Genomic DNA, 23,387 nt, shown 5'->3' with positions numbered 1-23,387 from the left:
GGGGGGGGGGGGGGGGATTTGGACCACTTCCCAGTTGTGATGGGGTTGCACCAGGGGTCAGCTCTCAGCCCGTTTATGGACACACTGATGCGCCACATTCAAGGGGAGGTGCCATGGTGTATGTTATTTGCACATGAAATTGTACTGGTTGACGAGACGCGAGGCGGTGTAAATGCAAGACTGAAGGTTTGGAGACAAACCCTAGAATCTAAAGGGTTCAAGTTGAGTAGGACCAAGATAGAATACTTGGAGTGCAAGTTCAGTGACAGGTTCAGTGAAGCGGACAGAGATGTGAGGCTTGATACACAAGTTATCCCTGAGAGAGAGTTTCAAGTACCTTGGTTCTATTATCTAAGGAAATGGAAAGATAGACGAGGATGTTACACATCGTATTGGAGTGGGGTGGGTGAAGTGGAGGCTAGCATTCGTGTTTTATGTGATAAGAATGTGCCGCCTAAACTTAAAGGCAAGTTTTGCAGAGTGATGGTTAAACCGACTATGTTGTATGGGCCGAGTGCTGGCTAGTCAAGAACTTGCATGTCCAGAAGATGAAAGTAGCAGAGATGAGGATGTTGAGATGGATGTGTGGGCATAGAAGGATGGATAGGATTAGGAATGAAGATATGCGGGCCAGAGTGGGAGTGTCTCCGCCTTTCCGGTGGAGGATAAGATGCGGGAAGCTAGGCTTAGATGGTTTGGTCATGTGAAAAGGAGAAACGAAGATGCCCCGGTAAGGAGGTGTGAGGTTGGCGCTGGAGGGGTTGAGAAGAGGTAGAGGTAGGCGGAAGAAGTGCCGGGGAGATGTGATTTGGCAGGGGGCATGACGTTACTTCAGCTTACCGAGGACATAACCCTTGATAGGAAGATGTGGAAGTCGAGAATCAAGGTAGACGGCTAGTAGGTAGTCGAGAGTATTAGTGTTAGACCTGTATTCTGTTACTGTTAGATTTATTACTTGTTGCTCCTCACATTTCGTTTTTTTAGTATCTTGTTGTTGTTATTGCTTGGTGCTATTGCTTTTCTTCTCGTCTTTCGTGAGCCGAGGGTCTATCGGAAACAATCTCTCTACCTTCAAGGTGAGGGTAAGGCCTGAGTATACACTACCCTCCCCAGACCCCACTTGTGGGATTACATTGGTTTTTTTTTTTTTTTTTTTGTTGTTGTTGCTCTAGCTGATTTGGCTGGATGAGATTATTAATTGTGAAATAAAGTTCCTGCTAATATGCTTCCATATTTTATTCTTTTGAGAAGTAATATGCTTTCATGTTATATTCTGCCTATTAGCATGTAGAAATCTGTTGCATACCATTCAGACATCACATGTCTTAAAAGAGAAAATGAAATTAAAGCAAGACTTGTTTATTAGCTGGCGTTGTGGACCCATTCTACTTTGGTCTTATGTAGTAGGTTTAAACTGGCTCTTCTGTCATATTGCCCTTAGAAGTGGAATTTCATAGTGCTATACCTTGAGATATCAAACATCCGGAAGCCATTGCAATATTATGAAATTATCCGGACTTCCAAATTCTTGTTGGCATGTCCATATGCTACTAGCTCATAGCCATATTGATTCACAAATATTGACATTGTAAGACATATCGGAGAGTAGAGATGTAATATATTTTCTTTCTTATAACCAAATGCCCGAGGACTAGTGGCGTAAGGTTTGAAACTCTCTAGATAATTGGCACGTCCCTCCACTTTTCTCGGCTTAAATACTAGGCTTTATCTGTGGGAGTGTTCGAACCCACCCGTGACATGCGGCAAGAATAAAAGATGTATTTACAATTAATATCAATTAAAAGACACACACTACACATCTGGAAATTTTCCGCTGTGGGACAATGTCTAACTTACTACTCTAACATTTCTTACATTTTCCCTTAACTTTTAATACTAACACTTAATATAACAGGCCTTCTCAAACTCAAATGGGAAGAACCACTAACTTTATTTATTGAAAATACAAAAAATTGAACAATTTTCAGATTAGTGAATGTACTGTAAAATTGCTATTATTGTTGCGGGAACAGTTGTGGGAAAACTTGCTGGAAGTTGCTGGAATCTTGTCAGATATGGTGCTGGAGAAATGGTTGGAATATTGGCCAGATAGAGGCTGTGCTGCCAGAATGGTCACGGGAAAAGAGGCGCGATGCCACTTGAAAAGTTACAAAATAGTCATAGTGCCACAGGAAGGAGTACTGGAAAAGAGGCATGGTACCTTGGAACGATTATTAGAACTGGGCATGGTGTCGTTGGAATGAGCACTAAAATAGGAGAGATACTACTGAATGATCATCGAAATGATGCAAGAATAGAAAATTATGAAAAGTGAAACACTTGTTCAGGTGGGCAGCATAGGGCCGACCTTCGATATTTGGAAGTTGATTTTTTCCAAGATCATGGAGGTTCTGACACCATGTCAAAAATACGAAAAAGAAGAGATGTATTAGTGACTTGATTAGAATTGAATACAAGCCACAGTTATTCATAGGTCTGGAATACTCATTATTTTTACATTGTGGGACAAATATCTGAGTTGACCAACTCTTAACTTAACAAAACAGTTATAACATTCTAATATTAAGACATAATATTCTAACAGATGCTATGGATTGTATCTGTGTGGCTGAGCCACTTGCATAATCTATTGTGCTATACCGGTTTCTCTTGTGCTTTCCTTTCATGGAACTCAATACTCCATAATGTTTCTAGTGATTGCTGCTACAGTCTGTCAAAAGGGTACATAAACCACTATTGCAACAAACACATTTCTTTACCTTAGTCTTTGACTGTGTGAGGAGACTGTAATTGGCACTTGACACTTAGTTTAGTTTTCTGATAAATATCTGCTCCTTTTTAAATCTTCGTTCGGTAATACTTGCAAGCTAGCGATGCCATGCGATGCCATGATTTTCGATGAATTGGTACAATTGTAAATATGAAAGTCGGAATATATTGACATACTCTTGTATATAAGTGAATTGCATTTCTTTGTTTTTTTCTTTTTGGTGCCATTGGGTCCTTTATTAGCAGTCTTGAAGCTTCTTTGAAGTGCAAGATTTTGGTACAGATAATTTTCATTTTTCACTAACCAAATATTTTATTCTGAATGTATTCTTGGCTCTTGTAAAATGCAGGAAAGTCTATGTGTCTTGGCATGTGATGACTCCGAGGAGGTGTCTTCAGCTTCACAGTTGTTCTTTAGGTATCTGCTCACGTCACATGGAAAGCGTCAAGTAAAAGATGATGTTAGAGAAGTTTTTAACAGGTCTGTGTAGTCCTAATCTTTTCTCTGTTGAAACATATATATTTGGTAGCGGCCTATGCACTAGAAGTGATCTAATGGACTTGACATCCTCTTCACAGGCTTGTTGAAAAGCTTCCAAAGGTGGTCCTTGGAGCTGATGAATCATATGCAATTGCACATGCCCAGAAACTACTCGTACTGATCTATTTTTCAGGGCCTTGGCTCGTGACAGACTACCTCCTTCAGTCTCCTGTAGGTGCAACAGGCCTAGCGTTTTCTTTGTTTCTATCCTTTTAAGCAATTCTGAGCTATCAATTCTTAGCTTTGGGGTCATTGTTCTTTTCTTTTATGGTTCTCTTTTGCTTGGAGAGGCGGGGTTGAGTGGATGAACGTAAAGTCTCCCACTTGCTTGCTTACTTGCCACTGGACACTTGTGGAGCTGCTATTTCTTACATATATTTAATTGTTACAGAATTTATTTCTTTTTTCTTTTTCCTTAGCATCATACCTCATTCAGGTCAGACTACTTAAAGTGTAACGCCTTTCATCTTTTTAATGCCTTTCAGTGGAATTTGTAGGTAAGATCTGCTCAATTCTTGGATGTTTTAGCCCTCTGTCTGAGTCAAAATTCAGTTTTTGCTGGTTCCCTTGAGAAGAATGTTGTAGCAAAGCCTTCCTCATCAGGCTTCATGCATTCCCTAGCAGAGATAAGAGCTGTTAGAGCTGCTGGCTTTGACAATCTGGGAAGTAGAGAGAATCAAAATAGAAGAGTACATGCCACAGAAAGTGTAAAGAATGAGCATCAGCTGCCTCGCATGCCACCTTGGTTTGTTTATGTTGGCAGTCAGAAGCTGTACCATTCTCTAGCTGGGATCCTTCGACTTGTAGGTTTATCTTTATTTGCAGGTTGTTTTTCCCTTCTGAACTTTTTAACCGTATATTTACTTCTTTCCTGACCTAACGTTATGACATTTTCCTTTTGTTACTTTGACTAGATTCTCGAACTGAGGGGTCTCTCTCTGTTATCATTGACCTTCCATTGGAGAACCTGCGGAAATTGATTTCTGAAATACGGATGAAGGAATACAGTGAAGAAAGCTGGCAATCTTGGTACAACAGGATTACTTCAGGACAATTAGTACGACAGGCCAGTACAGCTGTGTGTGTCCTGAATGAGTTGATATTTGGTTTGTCAGATCAAGCAATTGATGACTTTACCAGAATGTTTAGAGCATATGTAATGGCACCGCAAGAAAATAAGAAGTGTCAAGAAGATGAGAGTCAACATTGCAAAATTGAACAATCTGCACCAGAGGGATCTATTTGGAAGATTTGCCAAGTTAAGGGAGAAAGGAATCATTTAGTTGACTGCATTGGCAGCATATTACATGAATACCTATCCCCTGAAATATGGAGTCTGCCCGTTGAACATACGGCTGCTTTACAACAATCTGATTGTGAGGATAGGAACATTAGCTCGCATTTCTTTAATGACAACGTGATGTTGCAGCAGGAAATTTTCTTTTCCATCTCTTGTTGTGATTGTGGTTTCAATCTTATCGATGTCTTTTCTAGCGGCTCAAATAATGCTTGTCATACTGATGTTAGTTTTGCTATTATCAAACAGGTTATTATTGATGGAACTGGCATCTTTTCAATGTGCCTTGGGAAAGATTTTTCTTCGTCGGGATTTCTTCATACATCTCTTTATATGTTGCTTCACAATCTTAGTTGCTCTCGCTTCCAAATCAGTAGTGCATCTGATGCTGTATTACGCATTGTTGCTGCTATGCATGACTATCCAACAGTAAGCAGCAGCTATGGATTTCTTTCTTGCTGTGTCTTTGAAGGTTACTGACACTAATTATAAAACTTCTTGCAGGTTGGACACTTGGTTATAGCAAATTCAGATTATATAATTGATTCAATATGCAGGCAGCTGCGCTCTCTTGAGCTTAACCCTGATGTACCAAATGTACTTGCTGCCATGCTTTCGTACATAGGAGTGGCGCACAGTATATTTCCTCTGTTGGAGGAGCCAGTATGTCTCAACTTTGATATCCTGAAAATTGGAATCAACAAAAAACTTTTTTCTAACTTCTCGTTCTGTTTTGTTGTCTCCAAATGCAACTAGTTTGGAAATGAGGCATATGTTGTTGTAGGTCCTGTCGTCTGTTTTATTATGTCTGCCTCTATGGACATGACATATATATATATATATATGTGTGTGTGTATAGTTTTTAGTTTAAGTTGCGATATGTTCAGAATGATTTTGTGATTTCTGCAGATGCGTGCTGTTTCCATGGAGCTTGAAATTCTTGGCAGGCATCAAAACCCTGGCTTGACCATTCCCTTCTTGAAGGTGATTTCTGACATTTGCTTACTGTAGTCTAATTTGATATGCACTTACTGATAGATATAGCTAGAGGAGAACAATCAGTTCTCTTAGTCATATTCTGTGTCTTAAAACTAGAAAGTGCATTTCTCTTTGTCTGTTATATCTCGCCTGGAAAGAAAGCTCACTTAATTCGTGTATCTCTGCATCAGACCTTTTGTTTTAAATTTCTTTAGATTCTGACTATTGGATGTGGTGCTCTTCTCTATTCAGTTACTTGGTTATAATCTTCCTCCACTCTTCAGGCAATGGCAGAAATAGTTAAGGCATCAAAGCATGAGGCTAGTGCTCTGGTGGATCAAGCAAAGTCATATTATGAGGATGTGGAATCTAGAAAGCTGAACCTGCAGAAGGGGGCAGAAAAGATTTTTGATGATTCAGGTTCATATAATGATGACAATGTTGGCATGGAGTCGTCTGAATCTGGTATGTATCCATTAAATCATGCGACAATTGAATATATATTTATATATTATATTAAAAGCACGAAGGCCCTTAGCGAAATGTTGTTCGCCCTTTTTACCCTTTTATAATAGAGTTCACACCGAACAAAATAGTCATTTAATTGATCTTATAATATTTAGGAGTTTTAAATTAGCTAAAATTATGGTTATTAAATCTTTTCCTATCCGTTTTGTGTAGGAAGTCCAATTATTTAGGATTTTGGGATTCATTAAAACTTTACCTTATATAAATTTTTATTGGTTCTACATATCATAACTACAATATCTTTTATGATAATTTTTTAATATTTATGTTATGTTAATTCTAACATAAATAAATAAATTGACCATGACGAAAACTCCTGAACTATTTTTACCTGATACACCTATTAAGGAGCACTTGACTAACCCAAATTTAAATAAATAGAATTCACTTCTAGAATTCTTTTTCAATTGTGGTCAAATTACAAGTGGTGGAATGTGAATTTTGAGTAATCCCTCGTGGTCTAGGGAATTGTCATTCAATTGTTTTTCAAATATAAATAAAATTTTAACTACTGAATCTTTATATATATATATATATATATATATATATATATAGATAGATAGATAGATAGATCTAATAAGCCTAAGATATTTAGGATTGCTTCTTCTTTTTTTCCTACATTACATGAACTATACCAAGCATCTAAAAACGCAAGGTAGTGTTGAAAAACCGGAAAAGTCCCCAAAATAATTTCTTTCGCAACATTTCTTCTTTTTTGCTCCTGTTTAAACTAACCAACTTTTACCAATTCTTTTTATTCTTATTTCATGTTACAAATTAATGGCGATAATAAGTAAATTTAGCAATATTGTTACAACTTAATCAAAATAAAATCTCTAATTTTTTTTATATTTGGTTAATATATATAGTATATCTTATATATATATATATATATATATATATATATATATATATATATATATAATACCTCGAAATCGATTAAGAATTTAATATTTAAACTTTATATAAACTAATATTTTTAAATCTTGATGTTAAATGTGATTTTCACTTATTTCCAAGAATATTGTGACCTTGTACAATCGAATTTTTATTTTATTCTGGAAAGAAGTTAATTGGAATTAATTCACCATGTTAAAATATAGTAAGAAAAGAACACATTATTCAAAAATATTGTATTAAACACGTTGTTTTCTATGCAATACCTAAATTACTGTTGCATAATCCAGTTAACTAATTGGAAAAGGACTTTAATTTTTTGATATAAAAGAAATTAATATTATTAAGAAAGTTTATTACATCATTTGACTAAAAATTAGGAATTATCTAAGAAATTCTTAATAGGATTTTTTTGGTAATCTGTCACTAATCTGTTGCTAAATAGGAGTAGCGATGAGTTTTTAATGTTTAGCTTCATAATTTACCGTCGCTAATTTCTTATTTTTTGTAATTGACATGTGTAGATTTCATTGTACCATGATAATCATTTTCAAACAAAGTTAAAACAAAAGAAAGAAATACACAGACCTCTAAGCCTTCAAAAATTTCTAGGTTGTTTTCATGCTTAGCTAAATCATCTGCCACTTTGTTGACTAAATAAGTTCAATATTCATCATTTTCAAGAGTTTATATTTTAAAATTTTATTTTTAAAACTCAAACACATTGTTTGAATATTAATATAATTTTTGAAATTTTATACTCATTGCTATAGGGTATATATATATATATATATATATATATATATATATATATATATAGAGAGAGAGAGAGAGAGAGAGAGAGAGAGAGTGTTTTATTTCACCTGAAAATGAAGTAGTTATTCTAGGCTTTTCCTTTTGGTGAGTTAGCCTTTATTTTATTTGACATAGGCTTTATTAAGTACTCCCTCCATTCCAATTTGTGTGAACCTGTTTGACTGGGAACGGAATTTAAGAAAAAATGAAGACTTTTAGAATTTATGGTCCTAAACAAGTCAGAAAGGGGCCCAGAGTATTTGTGTGGTTATGAAAGCTTCTCATTAAGGGTAGAATTGTAAGTTTAAGCTAAATTATTGCCAAATTTAGATAAGGGGTCATTCTTTTTGGAACGAACTAAAAAGGAAATAGGTTCACATAAACTGGAACAAAGGGAGTAGTAGGCTTTCTTGTCTTGTGCTCTAATTTTGGCTGCATAAGTCTGTCACATAAGTCAATCTTTTTTTTTTAGCAAAAGTTCTTTCATGCTTCCTCTGTTATTATATATAGTGATATAGACCTAGTAGCTCTGAGCTGGAAACAGGAATAAGAAGTGTTAAGGATGTCAAAGCGTTTATTTTTTTAATAGTAAGATGTTCAAATCTAAATAAATATCTGATTGTTAAGATGATTGTCTCTAAATGTGAACAATGAGAATTTAAGACTTATGTTTCCTCAACATCCGAATGTCTATAATTTTTCTTGATTTAGAAATAAAATATAAAATATTGAATTTAAAAATAAAAAATAAAAACTAAAACTCCCTCAATTTCAATTTATGTTACACTGTTTCCTTAGTATTAGTTAATTTAAGAAAGAACGACACATTTCTGTATTTGGAATTAATTTAACTTCAAACTTTCCGCTTTACCCTTATTGAGAAGCTTTTATAACCGCACACTGTATGACATGTGTAAAATTACAAGTTTCAAAAGTCTTATAATTACACAAATGTTATGGCATGTTTAAAGCCACACGTTTCAAATGTCTTAGGGCCCGTTTGGACATAAGAATTTTTTCCTTTTCTCCAAAAATGTTTCACTTTTTTCGAAATCAGCATTTGTTCATAAAATTTCCAATTTTCACTTGAAGATGCATTTTGGAAATTTTCGAAAATTTGAAAAATTCCAAAAAACTGTTTTTCAAAATTTTCACTCATATCACTCACAAAACTTCAAAAACAACCCAAAATTATATTCATGTCCAAACACAATTCTAAATTTCAAATACCATTTTCATTTAAAAAAAATTTTCACCCTATTTTGGAATTTTACAATTCTTATGTCCAAACACCCACTTATAGTCACATAAATGTTATACTTACTCCATCCCAATTTATGTGGCACTCTTTCCTTTTTAGTCAGCCCTAGAAAGAATGCCATGCTTATTTAGAAATAATTTAACATTGAACTTTTCACTTTACCCTTAATGAGATGATTTATAGCCACATAAATATATATGTCTTATTTTAGACCTCAAGTTTTCAAAAATCTTCATTTCTGTCTTAAACTTCATCCCGAGTCAAACACCGCCATATATATTGGGACGGATGCCACAAGTTTCAAAAGTCTTCCTTTCTTTTCTAAATTCCACGCCGAGTCAAACTAAACAACAACAACAAACCCAGTGCAATCCCATACGGGGGGTCTGGGGAGGGTAATGTGTAGGCAGACCCCTACCTTATGAAGGAAGAGAGGCTGTTTCCTATAGACCCTCGGCTTAAGAACAGTGAAAAAGACACAATAAACAAACAATAACAATGTCAAGGAAATAAGAGAACAGAAACAAATAGCACAACATGCGATAGCAAAGAAACTAGGAATACGACTATAAGAGAAGTGCGAAAACTTCTCGACTGAAAGGAGAGGGAACAACCACAACGTTACACCCCAAAATTATATGGAGCCCTTCGGAATGACCTAGAATATAGTCTACTAGACTAGCCAAGAAAGAGTCTAGTAGACTATATTCGCCCGTGGAGGTGAGTGGAAGAAGCTGTGAAGCTTCTAACTCTAATTACCTACTCGGGACTATATTAGTAAAAAGCGGCATTATCCCTTTACTCAATCCCCCCTCGCTTACCACCATGAACAACACCTTTCCCCATCAATTGGTTTTTAATTATTTAATAAGAAAGATGGCAAATCTTACCATTGTATTTCCTTTTTTCATTTGGATCCTATCAACTTGGAGAGTGTCTAGATTAAGACACTTCTCGTATTCGAACTATCAAGATCGACTAAATGAGAGTGTGGCTGACATGGTAAAAGACCGAAAATAATGCCACATCATCTAACAACAAATAACTCGGAATAGGAGAATACAAGACTAGTACTAATACTACTAGTACGACGAGAAGAGACTCTCGACTACCTGTCAACCTACAACCCTAATCCTCGACCTCCACACCCCCCAATCGAGTCAAACTATGTCACATAAATTGAAATGGAGGGAGTAAATAAATATGATATCAAAAAGTATGTAAAAAAAACCTGAATTTATATGGTGTTGTGAAAATTGTTTCTTCGATGAAGGCACATTCAAATGTCTAGGTGATGGCAACGGCGATGTTAGTTGCGAGGTGGTGGTTATTGATGGTGGAGGTGGCTAGTAGCGGTGGTTGTGCAAGTGATGATTATTCAGTGGTAGTTGTGCAACGATGGTCTGAAGTGATGGTTATGAAGTGGTGGCTGGAAATAGAGGTGGTTAACGGTGGTGGCAAGTGGTGTAGGTTGGTGGCAGTGGTGGCGGTTGGTGGTAGAGATGGTTGGTTATTGTAGTGAAAGTTTCTTTCATGGTGGAGAGTTGGTGATTTTGCAGTGGAGGTTGATGGTGAACATGATTGATAGTGGTCACAGTGGTGGTTGGCGGTGGTAATGGTGGTGCAGTTGTAATGGATAGAGTAATGATAATAACTCACATTGACGTTTAATGATTTCAATATATAAGATGTTAATGATTCAAACCTATTTATTCGACTTATGTACCACAACACATTGGCACATCGTAGTTGTCCGCTTTAAGTCCATCTGGGACAATGTTGTTGTTGAAGACATAATTAAGTAAATAAAAGTGTGTTCTCTCTAACAACTTAAACTTTTAGATGAGATGATCATACACTTCAACATGGTCAGAGCAGGCAGAGGTCCTGGGTTCGAGTCTCACCGCCACCCAATATGAAAAAGAATTTGCATGTGCTTGACTCATCAAAAGAATCAGGCCCGCGTGTGAGAGGACGTGTTGAAGACATAATTAAGTAAATAAAAGTGTGCTCTCTCTAACCGCTTAAGCTTTTAGATGAGATGGTCACCCACTTCAATAGTGGTGTTCTGAATCGACCCATCTTGGTTCCAATTTTTTTCCAGTGATGAGTGAACCTTAGATTCTGAACAAACAGTTATTGCTGATGAGTGAATTTCTGACTTACAACAAGCTCTGTTTGGTGTCTTTAGAATATTGGGAGTCGAGCAGGGCTACCCTACCTATCTATTATTAATTTTTTCTCCAACTACGTTTGCGTTTTTCTAGCAAGTTAGAACTTTCCGGTTAATGTTGGATGTTTCCGATGGCTTTTTCTGGCAATCCCTGGTGGTAAACACATTGATCAGCTTCACTTCTGGTCATGCAAAATCTTGTATTATCTCTTGGAACTTATCAAAGCATGCTCGAGAGGACTACTTCAATCCATATAGGGATCAATGTAATTGGCATACCAGACTATTGGAGTCCTTCAGGGCAACAAAGCCTAGCAATTGCTCCATGCATACCTCATCCTCTAAATCCCAGCTTAGAAGTGCTTTCTAGATGTAATACATTGGGCTTGACTACACATGAATTTATAGGATTAGTTAGGTATATATGCCTATAGAGTAACCACTAGGCTTTGTTGCCGGGGGAGTCCAGTTGCTAGGAATGGCGATTACATCGATCACTTCGTGGTCTTGAAATAGTTCACCTTGTGCATGGTTTGGTAAGTTCAACAAAGTTGTTCAGGAATTTGGCATGATCCACCATGGAATTGATTATTTGTGTTCGATCTACATTCTGCTTCAAACCTGTGCATGTATATGATGGATTACATTGATGATATAGTTATCATAGGTAATGATTAAGAGGGTGTTAATAAGAGGAAACACTTCATTTCGAGACCAAGTATCAACTTCCTAGGTATTGAAGTTGCTCAATCCGCATCAGGTATTGTGATGTTTTAAAGGAAGTATATTCTTGAGGAGATAGGGATGAAAGATTGTAGACCTATCGTGGCAGGTCCAGGAATGATTGCTTTATGAGGATTGACAACATCAGATTGTTGGGTACATAGATGCAGAATGGGCAGGTTCACTCTCTGACAAATGATCTACTTATGGATATTGTGTTCTGGTTGGAGGCAATCTGGTATCTTAGAAGATTAAGAAACAAAATATAGTTGCAAAATCGGTGGGAGGTAGCATGTATGGAATTACTCGAGGTGTGCGCAAGCCGTCTTACGGAGAGGTGATCAGGTGGGACATGGCGCAGCTTGAGCTATCCGAGGACATGACCCTTGATAGGAGGGTGTGGAGGTTGAGAATCAGGGTAGAAAGTTAGTGGGTAGTCGAGCGTTTTCCCTTTGTCTCCCTTACTTCAGTAGTACTAGTGTTAGTATGGTATCATTTTATCCTTAGATGGTTATTACTACATATTGTTTATCTCGCGCTGTTCAAGATACAGCCATGGGCGATGAGGCACACACCATAAGCACATTGATGCTTGAATTGAAGTGCTATGTATGCGAGGCACAGTGTACAGCTCGTGCGGCATCTAACTTTAGGGTTTAAGTGCACCTCAGCCGAGCTTTAACAACATTACTATTTTGATTTATCATCCTGCATATTATGCACAATTATTGTTTCTAGCTATTAAGTCGAATCTGTCTAAAGAAACCAAGTACAGTACATTTTCATAGTCAGTATGCATCAACTACTTTTGAACCTATCAATAGTGTTCTTTTTTTAAGCTTAAAAGCTTAGGCAATATGAAAGCTTCTTTATAACTTGAAAGCATGCCAGTAGAAAACCGTAAAAAAAAAAAACACATAGTAGAGATGTTTTTATATGCTGTTAGAATAGTCATGTAAATAGGAGTAAATAAATAACCCTAATCCAATATATATTAGGAGTAGGACATGTTATGTGTGTATATATATAGGGCTCATTGTAACATATGTCGATACATCAATAATATATTTTCTACCGTGCTTTCTCACATGGTATCAGAGCTACGGTGAGAAATTTATCGTTGTGCGTCATTCCAGCGATATCCGGGAAGAAAGAACTCGGTCACCGTGCAATTTTTCGGTGACCTAAGTGACTTATTGCGTCAAAGTCACTAATTAACAGTGTTGTGCAAAATCCAACACCACCACAAGGTTCCCAAGAGAGATCCGACCAAACCCCAGAAAAAATCACCGGAAAACAGTCACCCACGTGCCGTCACGCGCCTGTCGGGGCACTGTTTCCGCCGGCGCGTCTGTCCCACGCGCCGGCGCGTGAGACCCCTTCCTGTCAGATTTCGGCTTCGCTCCTTCAGGGCAGTTGGATCGCCCTGCAATTCCGAGCCTGTCCATATTTTTATTTTTTAATTCCGACCACTTTGAGTTTTTCCGGCGACTACACTAATTTTTCCGGCAGCTACAGTACTTTTCCGGCAAACACAGTGTTTTCTTCATCTGTTTCAGAGAATTTTCAGTTGATTCTTTTTGTTATTTGGTGATAATCCAACCATGTCTTTGGGAGTCGATGCTTTCGGGTCTAGAAACCCGGGTTCTGGCAGTTCCGGTGTTATGATTACCTCAGAACCTTTAATGGGAGGTTCAAACTACTTAGATTGGGCTTCATCTGTCGAGTTGTGGTGTAAAGGTCAAGGAGTTCAAGATCATTTAACAAAAAAGGCTAGCGAAGGTGATGAAAAGGCCAAAACACAGTGGGAGAAGGTCGATGCTCAGTTATGTAGTATCCTGTGGCGATCTATTGATTCCAAGTTGATGCCCTTGTTCCGTCCATTCCAGACATGTTATTTAGTTTGGGAAAAGGCTCGTAATCTATACACTAATGACATATCTCGTTTCTATGATGTAATATCGCGAATGACAAGCTTGAAGAAACAGGAATTAGATATGTCTACTTACTTGGGACAAGTTCAGACAGTCATGGAAGAATTTGAGACGTTGATGCCAGTTTCTGCTAGTATTGAAAAACAACAAGAGCAACGACAGAAGATGTTTCTAGTTCTTACACTCGCTGGACTCCCTAATGACCTTGATTCAGTACGTGACCATATTTTGGCTAGTCCAACCGTCCCCTCAGTTGATGAATTATTCTCTCGATTACTTCGCCTTGCTGCAGCACCTAGTCACCCACTGAGCTCATCACAGACACTTGACTCATCTGTCCTCGTATCCCAATCAGTGGACAATCGGGCATCTCATACTATGGAGAATAGACGAGGAGGAGGTCGTTTTGGAAGATCTAGACCCAAGTGCTCCTATTGTCATAAACTTGGACACACTCGTGATGTATGCTATTCTTTACATGGCCGCCCAACCAAAAATGCTTATGTTGCTCAGACTGAGACTGCAGGTAACCAGGGATTTTCTTTATCTGAAGGGGAGTATAATGAGTTCCTTCAGTATTGAGCAAGTAAGCAGACATCTCCACAAGTAGCTTCTGTTGCTCAGACTAATACTTCTGTTGCTGGTAATTCTTTTGCTTGTGTTTCCCAGTCTAGTCCTCCTGGACAATGGGTTGTGGACTCAGCCGATTCTGATCATATCTCTGGTAATAAATCACTTTTGTCAAATATTGCGTATTCACAGTCTCTTCCCACTGTACTTTAGCCAATGGGTCTCAAACCAAAGCAAAAGGAGTTGGACAAGCGAATCCCCTACCCTCTGTCACTCTAGATTCCGTTCTCTATGTCCCTGGCTGTCCTTTTAATCTTGCATCTGTTAGTCGTTTGACTTGTGCCCTCCATTGTGGTATATATTTTATTGATGATTCTTTTATTATGCAGGACCGCAGTACAGGGCAGACGATTGGAACAGGACTTGAATCAGAAGGGCTTTACTACCTTAACTCCCTAAAATCCTCCAAGGCATGTCTAGTTACAGATCCTCCGGACCTAATTCACAGACGTTTAGGACATCCAAGCTTATCCAAGCTTCAGAAGATGGTGCCTGGTTTGTCTAGTTTATCCACATTAGAGTGCGAGTCATGTCAGCTCGGGAAACATACCCGAGCCTCCTATCCTCGTAGTATTGAGAGTCACGTAGAGTCTATTTTTTCTTTAGTTCACTCTGATATATGGGGTCCTAGTAGAGTCAGTTCAACCTTAGGATTTCGTTATTTTGTTAGTTTTATTGATGATCATTCAAGATATACTTGGATTTTCTTAATGAAAGATCGTTCTGAGTTGTTTTCTATATTCCAGAATTTTTGTGTTGAAATTAAAAATCAATTTGGTGTTTCCATTCGCACTTTTCGCAGTGATACCTTAGAATATTTATCCTCTCAATTTCAGCAGTTTATGACTTCTCAAGGAATTATTCATCAGACCTCTTGTCCTTATACCCCTCAGCAAAATGGGGTTACAGAGAGAAAGAATAGGCACATCATTGAGACTGCTCGCACACTTCTCATTGAATCTCATGTTCCGCTGCGTTTTTGGGGCGATGTAGTTCTCACAGCTTGTTATTTAGTTAATCGGATGCTTTCCTCTCCCATCCAGAATCAGATACCGTATGCAGTATTGTTTCCCCAATCACCCGTATACTCTGTTCCCCCTCGTGTTTTTGGGAGCACTTGTTTCGTTCATAACCTAGCCCCTGGGAAAGATAAGTTAGCTCCTCGTGCTCTCAAGTGTGTCTTCCTTGGTTATTCTCGTGTTCAGAAGGGATATCGTTGTTACTCACTTGATCTTCGTAGGTACTTTATGTCCTCTGACTTCACATTTTTTGAGTCTAAACCTTTCTTTACCTCTTCTGAACTTTCTGACCCCCTTGATATATCTGAGGTCTTACCTATACCGACCTTTAAGGAGTCTACTATAGCTCCTCCTTCACCTTCCGCCACAGAAGTCTTACCCGAGTCTCCTATAGCTTCTCCTTCACCTTCCGCTATAGAAGTCTTATCCATTCCAGCCGTTGAGGAGTCTAGTGTGGCTCCTCCTAGACTCCCTGCCACAGGAACACCACTTTTGACATATCATCGTCGTCCGCGCCCAGCATCAGGTCCAGCTGATTCACGTCCTGCACCTGACCCTGCTAATACTGCGGACTTGTCTCGTCTTAATCAACCGATTGCACTTCGGAAAGGTATACGGGCCACCCTTAATCCTAATCCCCATTATGTCGGTTTGAGTTATCATCGTTTGTCATCACCCTATTATGCTTTTCTATCTTCTTTGTCCTCTGTTTCCATCCCTAAGTCTACAGGTGAAGCATTGTCTCATCCAGGATGGCGACAGGCTATGATTGACGAGATGTCTGCTTTACATACGAGTGGTACTTGGGAGCTCGTCCCTCTTCCTTCAGGTAAATCTACTGTTGGTTGTCGTTGGGTGTATGCAGTCAAGGTTGGTCCGGATGGTAAGGTTGATCGTCTTAAGGCTCGTCTTGTTGCCAAAGGATATACTCAGATATTTGGGCTCGATTACAGTGATACCTTCTCTCCTGTGGCTAAGATAGCATCAGTCCGCCTTTTTCTATCCATGGCTGCTGTTCGCCATTGGCCCCTCTATCAGCTGGACATTAAGAATGCTTTTTTACACGGTGACCTTGAGGATGAAGTTTATATGGAGCAACCACCTGGGTTTGTTGCTCAGGGGGAGTCTCGTGGCCTTGTATGTCGCTTGCGTCGGTCACTTTATGGTCTAAAGCAGTCTCCTCGAGCCTGGTTTGGTAAGTTCAGCACAGTTATTCGAGAATTTGGCATGATTCAGAGTGAAGCTGATCACTCTGTATTCTATCGGCATTCTGCCTCGAGTCTCTGTATTTATCTGGTGGTCTATGTTGACGACATTGTTATTACCGGCAATGACCAGGATGGTATTACTAAATTGAAGCAACATCTCTTGCAACACTTTCAGACTAAGGATCTGGGCAAACTAAAGTATTTTCTGGGTATTGAGGTCGCTCAGTCTAGCTCAGGTGTTGTGATCTCACAACGAAAGTATGCCTTAGATATTCTTGAAGAGACAGGAATGACAGGTTGTAGACCGGTTGACACTCCGATGGATCCGAATTCTAAACTTATGCCAGGACAGGGGGAACCTCTTAGCGATCCTGCAAGATATAGACGGTTGGTTGGTAAATTAAATTACCTTACAGTGACAAGACCTGACATTTCCTTTTCTGTGAGTGTTGTGAGTCAGTTTATGGATTCTCCGTGTGATAGTCATTGGGATGCAGTTGTTCGCATTCTTCGGTATATAAAATCAGCTCCAGGCAAAGGTTTATTGTTTGAGGGTCGAGGCCATGAGCAGATCGTTGGATACTCAGATGCTGATTGGGCAGGATCACCTTCTGATAGACGTTCTACGTCTGGATATTGTGTCTTGGTAGGAGGAAATTTGGTGTCCTGGAAGAGCAAGAAACAGAATGTGGTTGCTCGGTCTAGTGCAGAAGCAGAATATCGAGCGATGGCTATGGCGACATGTGAGCTAATTTGGATCAAACAGTTGCTCAAGGAGTTGAAATTTGGTGAGATTAGTCAGATGGGACTTGTGTGTGATAATCAAGCTGCTCTTCATATTGCGTCAAATCCAGTGTTCCATGAGAGAACTAAACACATTGAGATTGACTGTCACTTTGTTAGAGAAAAGATACTCTCGGGAGATATTGCTACAAAGTTTGTGAAGTCGAATGATCAGCTTGCAGATATTTTCACCAAGTCCCTCACTGGTCCTCGTATTAACTACATATGTAACAAGCTCGGTACATATGATTTATATGCACCAGCTTGAGGGGGAGTGTTAGAATAGTCATGTAAATAGGAGTAAATAAATAACCCTAATCCAATATATATTAGGAGTATGACATGTTACGTGTGTATATATATATAGGGCTCATTGTAACATATGTCGATACATCAATAATATATTTTCTCCCGTGCTTTCTCACATATGCAATATTAAATGTCAATAATGCCATGTTCTGTTGTATGAAATATAATTAGGACAATATCACAAAAGACAATAGCTTGCTTTTGTGGCTGCGGTGCACACAATTTTCTGTTTCCAGTGTAAGATGGTCTTTTTTATTGACTCCAACGTGATTTTATCCTGTCCATTCCAATTATCAATCTGGCTCAGTCAACTTTCTGGTGCACTGGGTGTCTAGTTGTGCTTGTCTGGCCAGATTGTCTTCACAGCTCTGTTTGTGGCTCCAGGAATCATGCAGATCAGGCACTCGATGACAACAAGGGGAACTTTGAGGAAAGAAAACACTAAAAGTTTTCTGCCGTCACAAAAGTATACTGAAAAAGGAGATAATAAAAGGTTTTAGTTTGTTGCATCTAGAAAAATATTTTAGAATAATGCCTTATTGGAAGGCTTAAAGTGGCATGTATCTGAATAAAATTTTGAGATCATTGGGATAAAGATGCTTTCACAAGTTCCACCTTGGGAGACACTCTTAAAGAGTTACTCATGAAAATACCAATTGCAAGCACTGACAACATAATAATATTAGAAATTTGTGTTCAACTCCATGATGCTGACATGAAGTATGGTGAAATCTTATTCTTGAGTATCAAATTTTCTTTTGGTGTTGAATCATATTTTGAGGAACACTCGTATATAATATTGAAAATCCAGGGTCATTTGCCTTTTTGGGAGTTCATGTCTGAATTTACCCGATTGATAGCATTGGCCATCTGATGGTGGTATTCTTCTATTAATAGGGATGCGGATCTACGCCAATGATGTTCATACGCAAATGGAGTGGGAGACTATGATGTTCAAAATGAGTGACTTCAGAAGGTTTAGACGAACAGTTGGATCTATTGCAGGTTCATGTTTAACAGCTGCAACTCCATTACTTGCTTCAGCAAAACAAGCAGCATCCCTGGTAGCACTTGATATAGTTGATGTATGGTTTTGAGCTTTATTCTGTCGCAATTAAGTAATTTCACAATGAAATTAAAGTGTTTAAATGCTGAACCTTCTATCCTAATACAAAATATATTATATGCATACGCAGTTAGGATAGCATGGGTCTTTGGAAATCCCCAACTTCATTTTGTTCCTGCTCAGTAAAAATAAGTTCATGCCTATTCATGATAGGATTACCTTACTGCCGCAGTCCCTCTTATACCACTTTCCTTTTCTCATGTAAAAGCTTGTCTTAGTCGGCCAGTCTTGTTTTTGTAGATACGTTTTATTCTTCTGACAGAAGATATAAGCTGAGGATTCCTTCTCAAAAAAAGAAAAAATCTAAGTTGAGGATCCATCATACACTTTTGTCTCGTTTTGCTATGGTTGATCATTTATTCACCCTCATATTTATTAAATCTGCATATATGCAAATTCCTTGAAGGAACAAACTTATTTACTTACTGAAATATTGCACCTGAAAGTTTCCTTTGATTCACTTATTTTCAAATGTCTTTAGGATGGATTTTTGACAATTGCCAAAGTGGAGGATGCCTACAAGCATGAGAAGGAAATCAAAGAGGCAATTGAACATGTGGCTGAAATGTGTTCATTCTATAGTCTTAGGGATGCTTTAGATGCTGATGCTGATGAATCTACTGAGAACAGACTGCTCCCTGCAGCCAATAAAGTATGGCCTTTTTTGGTTGCTTGTATTCGAAATAAGAGTCCATTGGTGAGTGGCTTTTTATCATTTTTTTTTTGAAACCTACTAATCATTTCTGCGGATGATTTCTTATTATAAATCTTTTTAAATTTAAATAGATATTTGACTATTTTCAATTTTATGGCAACTATAATTATGAGATGTGCTGGGGAAGCACGATTGGAAACTAATAGAATTTAGAAGTTCCTAATTTATGGTTTGGATTCTAGGATGCTGATAATAAGCAGTTACCGTGAAATAACTGAATCCATAGTGAGAGGGACGAGAACATGTATGTCCAGTGTGAGCTATCATGCAATAGATTGGACACTGGAAGCAATAGCCAAATCTGTGTCCAGTGGGCAGTGGCTAAGATTTCACGAATTTTGGGCCAAAAACATCCCTAAAGTATATTTTATAACTTAAATTACATCCTTGAAGTATCTTTACGAATAAAAATATCCTTAAAGTTTTCGAAAGTGAGCAAATTTCATCCTTCTGTTACCCATTGTTACAAACTAACGGACCCCTACAAAACCACACGTGACATGACATCTGCCCAAAACATCGCCTGCTTCTCCATCCCTGATCGTTAAGGCACACTTTTTGTACTGAAGGAAATACAGTTGTATATATGAAAGTGTTTGGGGTAATTTTCTCGTTTCTGTGATATCTCAGATTTTCTTGTTTTTGGAGTTTCTGATTTTTCCATAATCTGGTCTCTGGAGTTTCAGCATTTTCTGCATTTCTGGTTTCTAAAACTGCATGTTTTTTTAGCATTTTATGCATTTCTAGTTCTGTACTTTGTCACTTCTGGAGTACCAATTGATTGTTTTTAGGATGGGATCTGGTGGACGCTTGTTACAGAAGTTCCAAAATTCAATAGTGTTTCTGGTTTAACTGTGAATCTTATTGGTGAACAATAATGGTGAGACGGTGAATTGGATTTTAACATTTATTTTTCCTTTGATGAATATGGTGAAAAGGATGAAAAAAGATGGAATCTTTTCCTGGTTATGCTGCAGTGATGCTTCATCTTCTAATTGTACATGTCTAGTGTGGACAAGGATGATTGGATGGTTCTACAAAACAATTTGAAAAATTCCTCGAAACCTCCTCTTGTCATGCTTCATCTTACAACTTAAACTAGTGATGAGCATCACCCAGAAGGACGTCTAAGTGGTTCTACCAGTGTTATGAGTACCGACTTCAAACAACTCTGTTTGTACCATAACTTTTTGTTTTTACTTCAGGGTTGGGCAAGGGGGTTGTAAAGCTGGGTGTTTGGCATATATGACATGTGCTGCACGTGATTTTGAGGGATTCTGTTAGTTCTGTAACCATGAATAACAGAAGAATGAAACCTGCTCATTTCGATAAACTTGAAGGATGTTTAAAATGTGTGCTGAGATATTTTAAGGATGTAGTTAAGTTGCAGATATATTCAGGGATGTAATTGGCAAAAAACTCATGATTTCACTGTTATCTTTGTTTCATGAGTACTTTACATTCTTTAATGATTACCATTAGAGTCCTTGAGATATCTGGAGGTGAAACTTGGTTTGACAATGAAATCTTTAGTAGGACAAAGTAAAGAGAATTTTTTCTGATTGGGAGGGACTTGAGAAACATCCCTACTATTTCTTTTTCTTGGTTGTACCATTGTTTGGTCTTTGCTTCCCTTGCCCACCCCCACCCACGAAGGAAAAAGAACTTGTCGAGCAAAATTGAAATTATAAGTTTGTTTCAAAGGTAGTAGTATTGTCAGTAAAGCAGCTTTCTGACTATTGGTTTTTCTGTTCAATAATAAGCAGGCTGTTCGAAGATGTGCGCATACTATTAGTAATATTGTGCAAATATGTGGAGGTGACTTCTTTACTCGGCGTTTCCATACAGATGGGAAACACTTCTGGAGCCTTTTAAGTACTTCACCATTTCAAAAGAGAGCTCCACATTTAGAGGAGGCTCACTTGAAGCTTCCATACCGAGGTGATTCTGCATCTTCAGGAGATCCAGTAGCTGAGATTTCTGATCTAAAAGTCCAGGCCGCGGTGCTCAGCATGCTTGCGGATCTGGCTCAGAATAAACATAGTGCTTCAGCACTGGAAGCAGTTCTGAAGAAGGTCAGCGGTCTCGTTGTTGGGATAGCATGTAGCGGTGTTGTAGGCCTTCGAGATGCATCTGTGAATGCCCTTGCTGGACTCGCTTCAATCGATCCTGATCTTATTTGGCTCCTTCTAGCTGATGTTTATTACTCGAAGAAGATAGAGACACCTATGCCTCCTACAACAGTAGAGTTTTTAGAGATATCTCAAATTTTACCTCCACCTTTGTCTTCCAAAGGTTACCTTTATATGCAGTATGGAGGGAATAGTTACGGTTTTGACATTGATTTTACTTCTGTCGAGACCGTGTTTAGAACATTACATTCCCAGGTTTTCAATTCACAAATGTACATTTGATTTCCAATATCTCTAGTGACTTCTTTCTTGTGGTTGGGGTTGAGGGTGCAAAGGAGCTAATTATTCAATCCTAGGCAATCTGCACTCTCAGAAAGATCCATGGTGACAGGAAGAAGAGTAGCAAAGGGGTGTTTTCAGTCAAGTCATGCTATAGATATCACGAAAAGAATTACACTTGAAGCCTTGGCCCTGGAAGCAGATCTGGAAAACCAACGGTCCATAAAAAGTGGCATGTTTTTCTTGGATAGTAGTCAAAGAGGCTTGCCTAACTCATGATAATCTTCAGAAGAGAGGAATGAGGTAATGCAGTAGATTTACCTTTGTGGATTACAGAGGCCCCCAACTACTTATTTTTGCTCTGCTCTGTCGCATATCAAATGTGCCAATTGTTTCTGAAGTTTGCTGGCACCAAATGGGCCATTCCTCGGACAATCATTGCCCGTTTGAGATGTTGGCAAGGAAAAATGAAGAACTAAGTGGTGGTACACAGCCCCTGCATGCATTCTGGTGGACTGTTTGATGTGAAAGAAATGCTAGATGCTTTGAAGATTAAGTTCAACTCTATCCAAAATATCAAGTTCTAGTGTACTTTGTCCTTTTAGTTTTGATGTAAAGAGGAACTTATAGAAGAAACAGATTCAATACTTGGTTTATAGAATCACTCCATGGTTAGAAGAGGGATATGATTTTGGATTTTGCTCACTCGGTACAGATCTGCTGCATTAAACTTAGTGCTACTTTTGTGAATAATATTTGTTACCTTTTTCGAGAGAAAAAAAGAGCCATGATGCGTTTTACTTTTAATTTAGTGATACCACTAGTATCTTGCCCCTGCTAAGTCAAGGTTCGATGCCCTTTGTAGTAATGAAATTTCATAATTAGCAGAAACGAGTTACATGAAAGAGATTGAACACTGGAAAAAGATCTTAAATAAACCCAGCTAAGGACTTCTCTTCCTAGCATCTACATTACTTCTTACTTTAGAATGTACAATAAAATCTTCACTTCAATTTGATGTTAAATGCTTTACTAACTTTATAGAAAAGAAAAAGTCATGATTTAAAAAATTATTCGTTAGTATAATTTTGCATTGAGATGAACGTAAAGAAAAGATTTAAAAGATTAACCATTTGACTTGCTCTGTTATATTTCAATATCTATGCATTTGCAATTGCAACGGATGTACCAGACACTTTAAACATTTTTTCGTTCTCTAAATTCGATAGCTTAAATAGATACAGAGTATGAAACGACTTCATTTTGGTT

General features: G+C 38.1%; 1 protein-coding gene across 1 annotated transcript in view; it reads left to right on the top strand.

Annotated features, from left to right (window-relative positions):
* The window catches only part of LOC109238459, a 26,482-nt gene extending 3,557 nt beyond the window's left edge, over positions 1-22,925 (top strand). Inside the window, exons 7-17 of the mRNA XM_019404932.1 lie at positions 3,141-3,271; positions 3,370-3,502; positions 3,829-4,156; positions 4,246-4,763; positions 4,878-5,057; positions 5,133-5,291; positions 5,538-5,612; positions 5,891-6,071; positions 18,764-18,951; positions 19,474-19,689; positions 21,474-22,925. Of these exons, the coding sequence (XP_019260477.1) occupies positions 3,141-3,271; positions 3,370-3,502; positions 3,829-4,156; positions 4,246-4,763; positions 4,878-5,057; positions 5,133-5,291; positions 5,538-5,612; positions 5,891-6,071; positions 18,764-18,951; positions 19,474-19,689; positions 21,474-22,121 (2,757 nt within the window). The 3' untranslated portion in view covers positions 22,122-22,925. The remainder of the gene's footprint in view (positions 1-3,140; positions 3,272-3,369; positions 3,503-3,828; positions 4,157-4,245; positions 4,764-4,877; positions 5,058-5,132; positions 5,292-5,537; positions 5,613-5,890; positions 6,072-18,763; positions 18,952-19,473; positions 19,690-21,473) is intronic.
* The last annotated feature ends 462 nt before the right edge of the window (positions 22,926-23,387 follow it).

This window comes from Nicotiana attenuata, unplaced genomic scaffold (assembly GCF_001879085.1).
Source record: "Nicotiana attenuata strain UT unplaced genomic scaffold, NIATTr2, whole genome shotgun sequence".
NCBI lineage: Eukaryota > Viridiplantae > Streptophyta > Magnoliopsida > Solanales > Solanaceae > Nicotiana > Nicotiana attenuata.
Note: the sequence above shows the minus strand (reverse complement) of the source record. Positions and strands in the feature narration are given on the sequence as shown.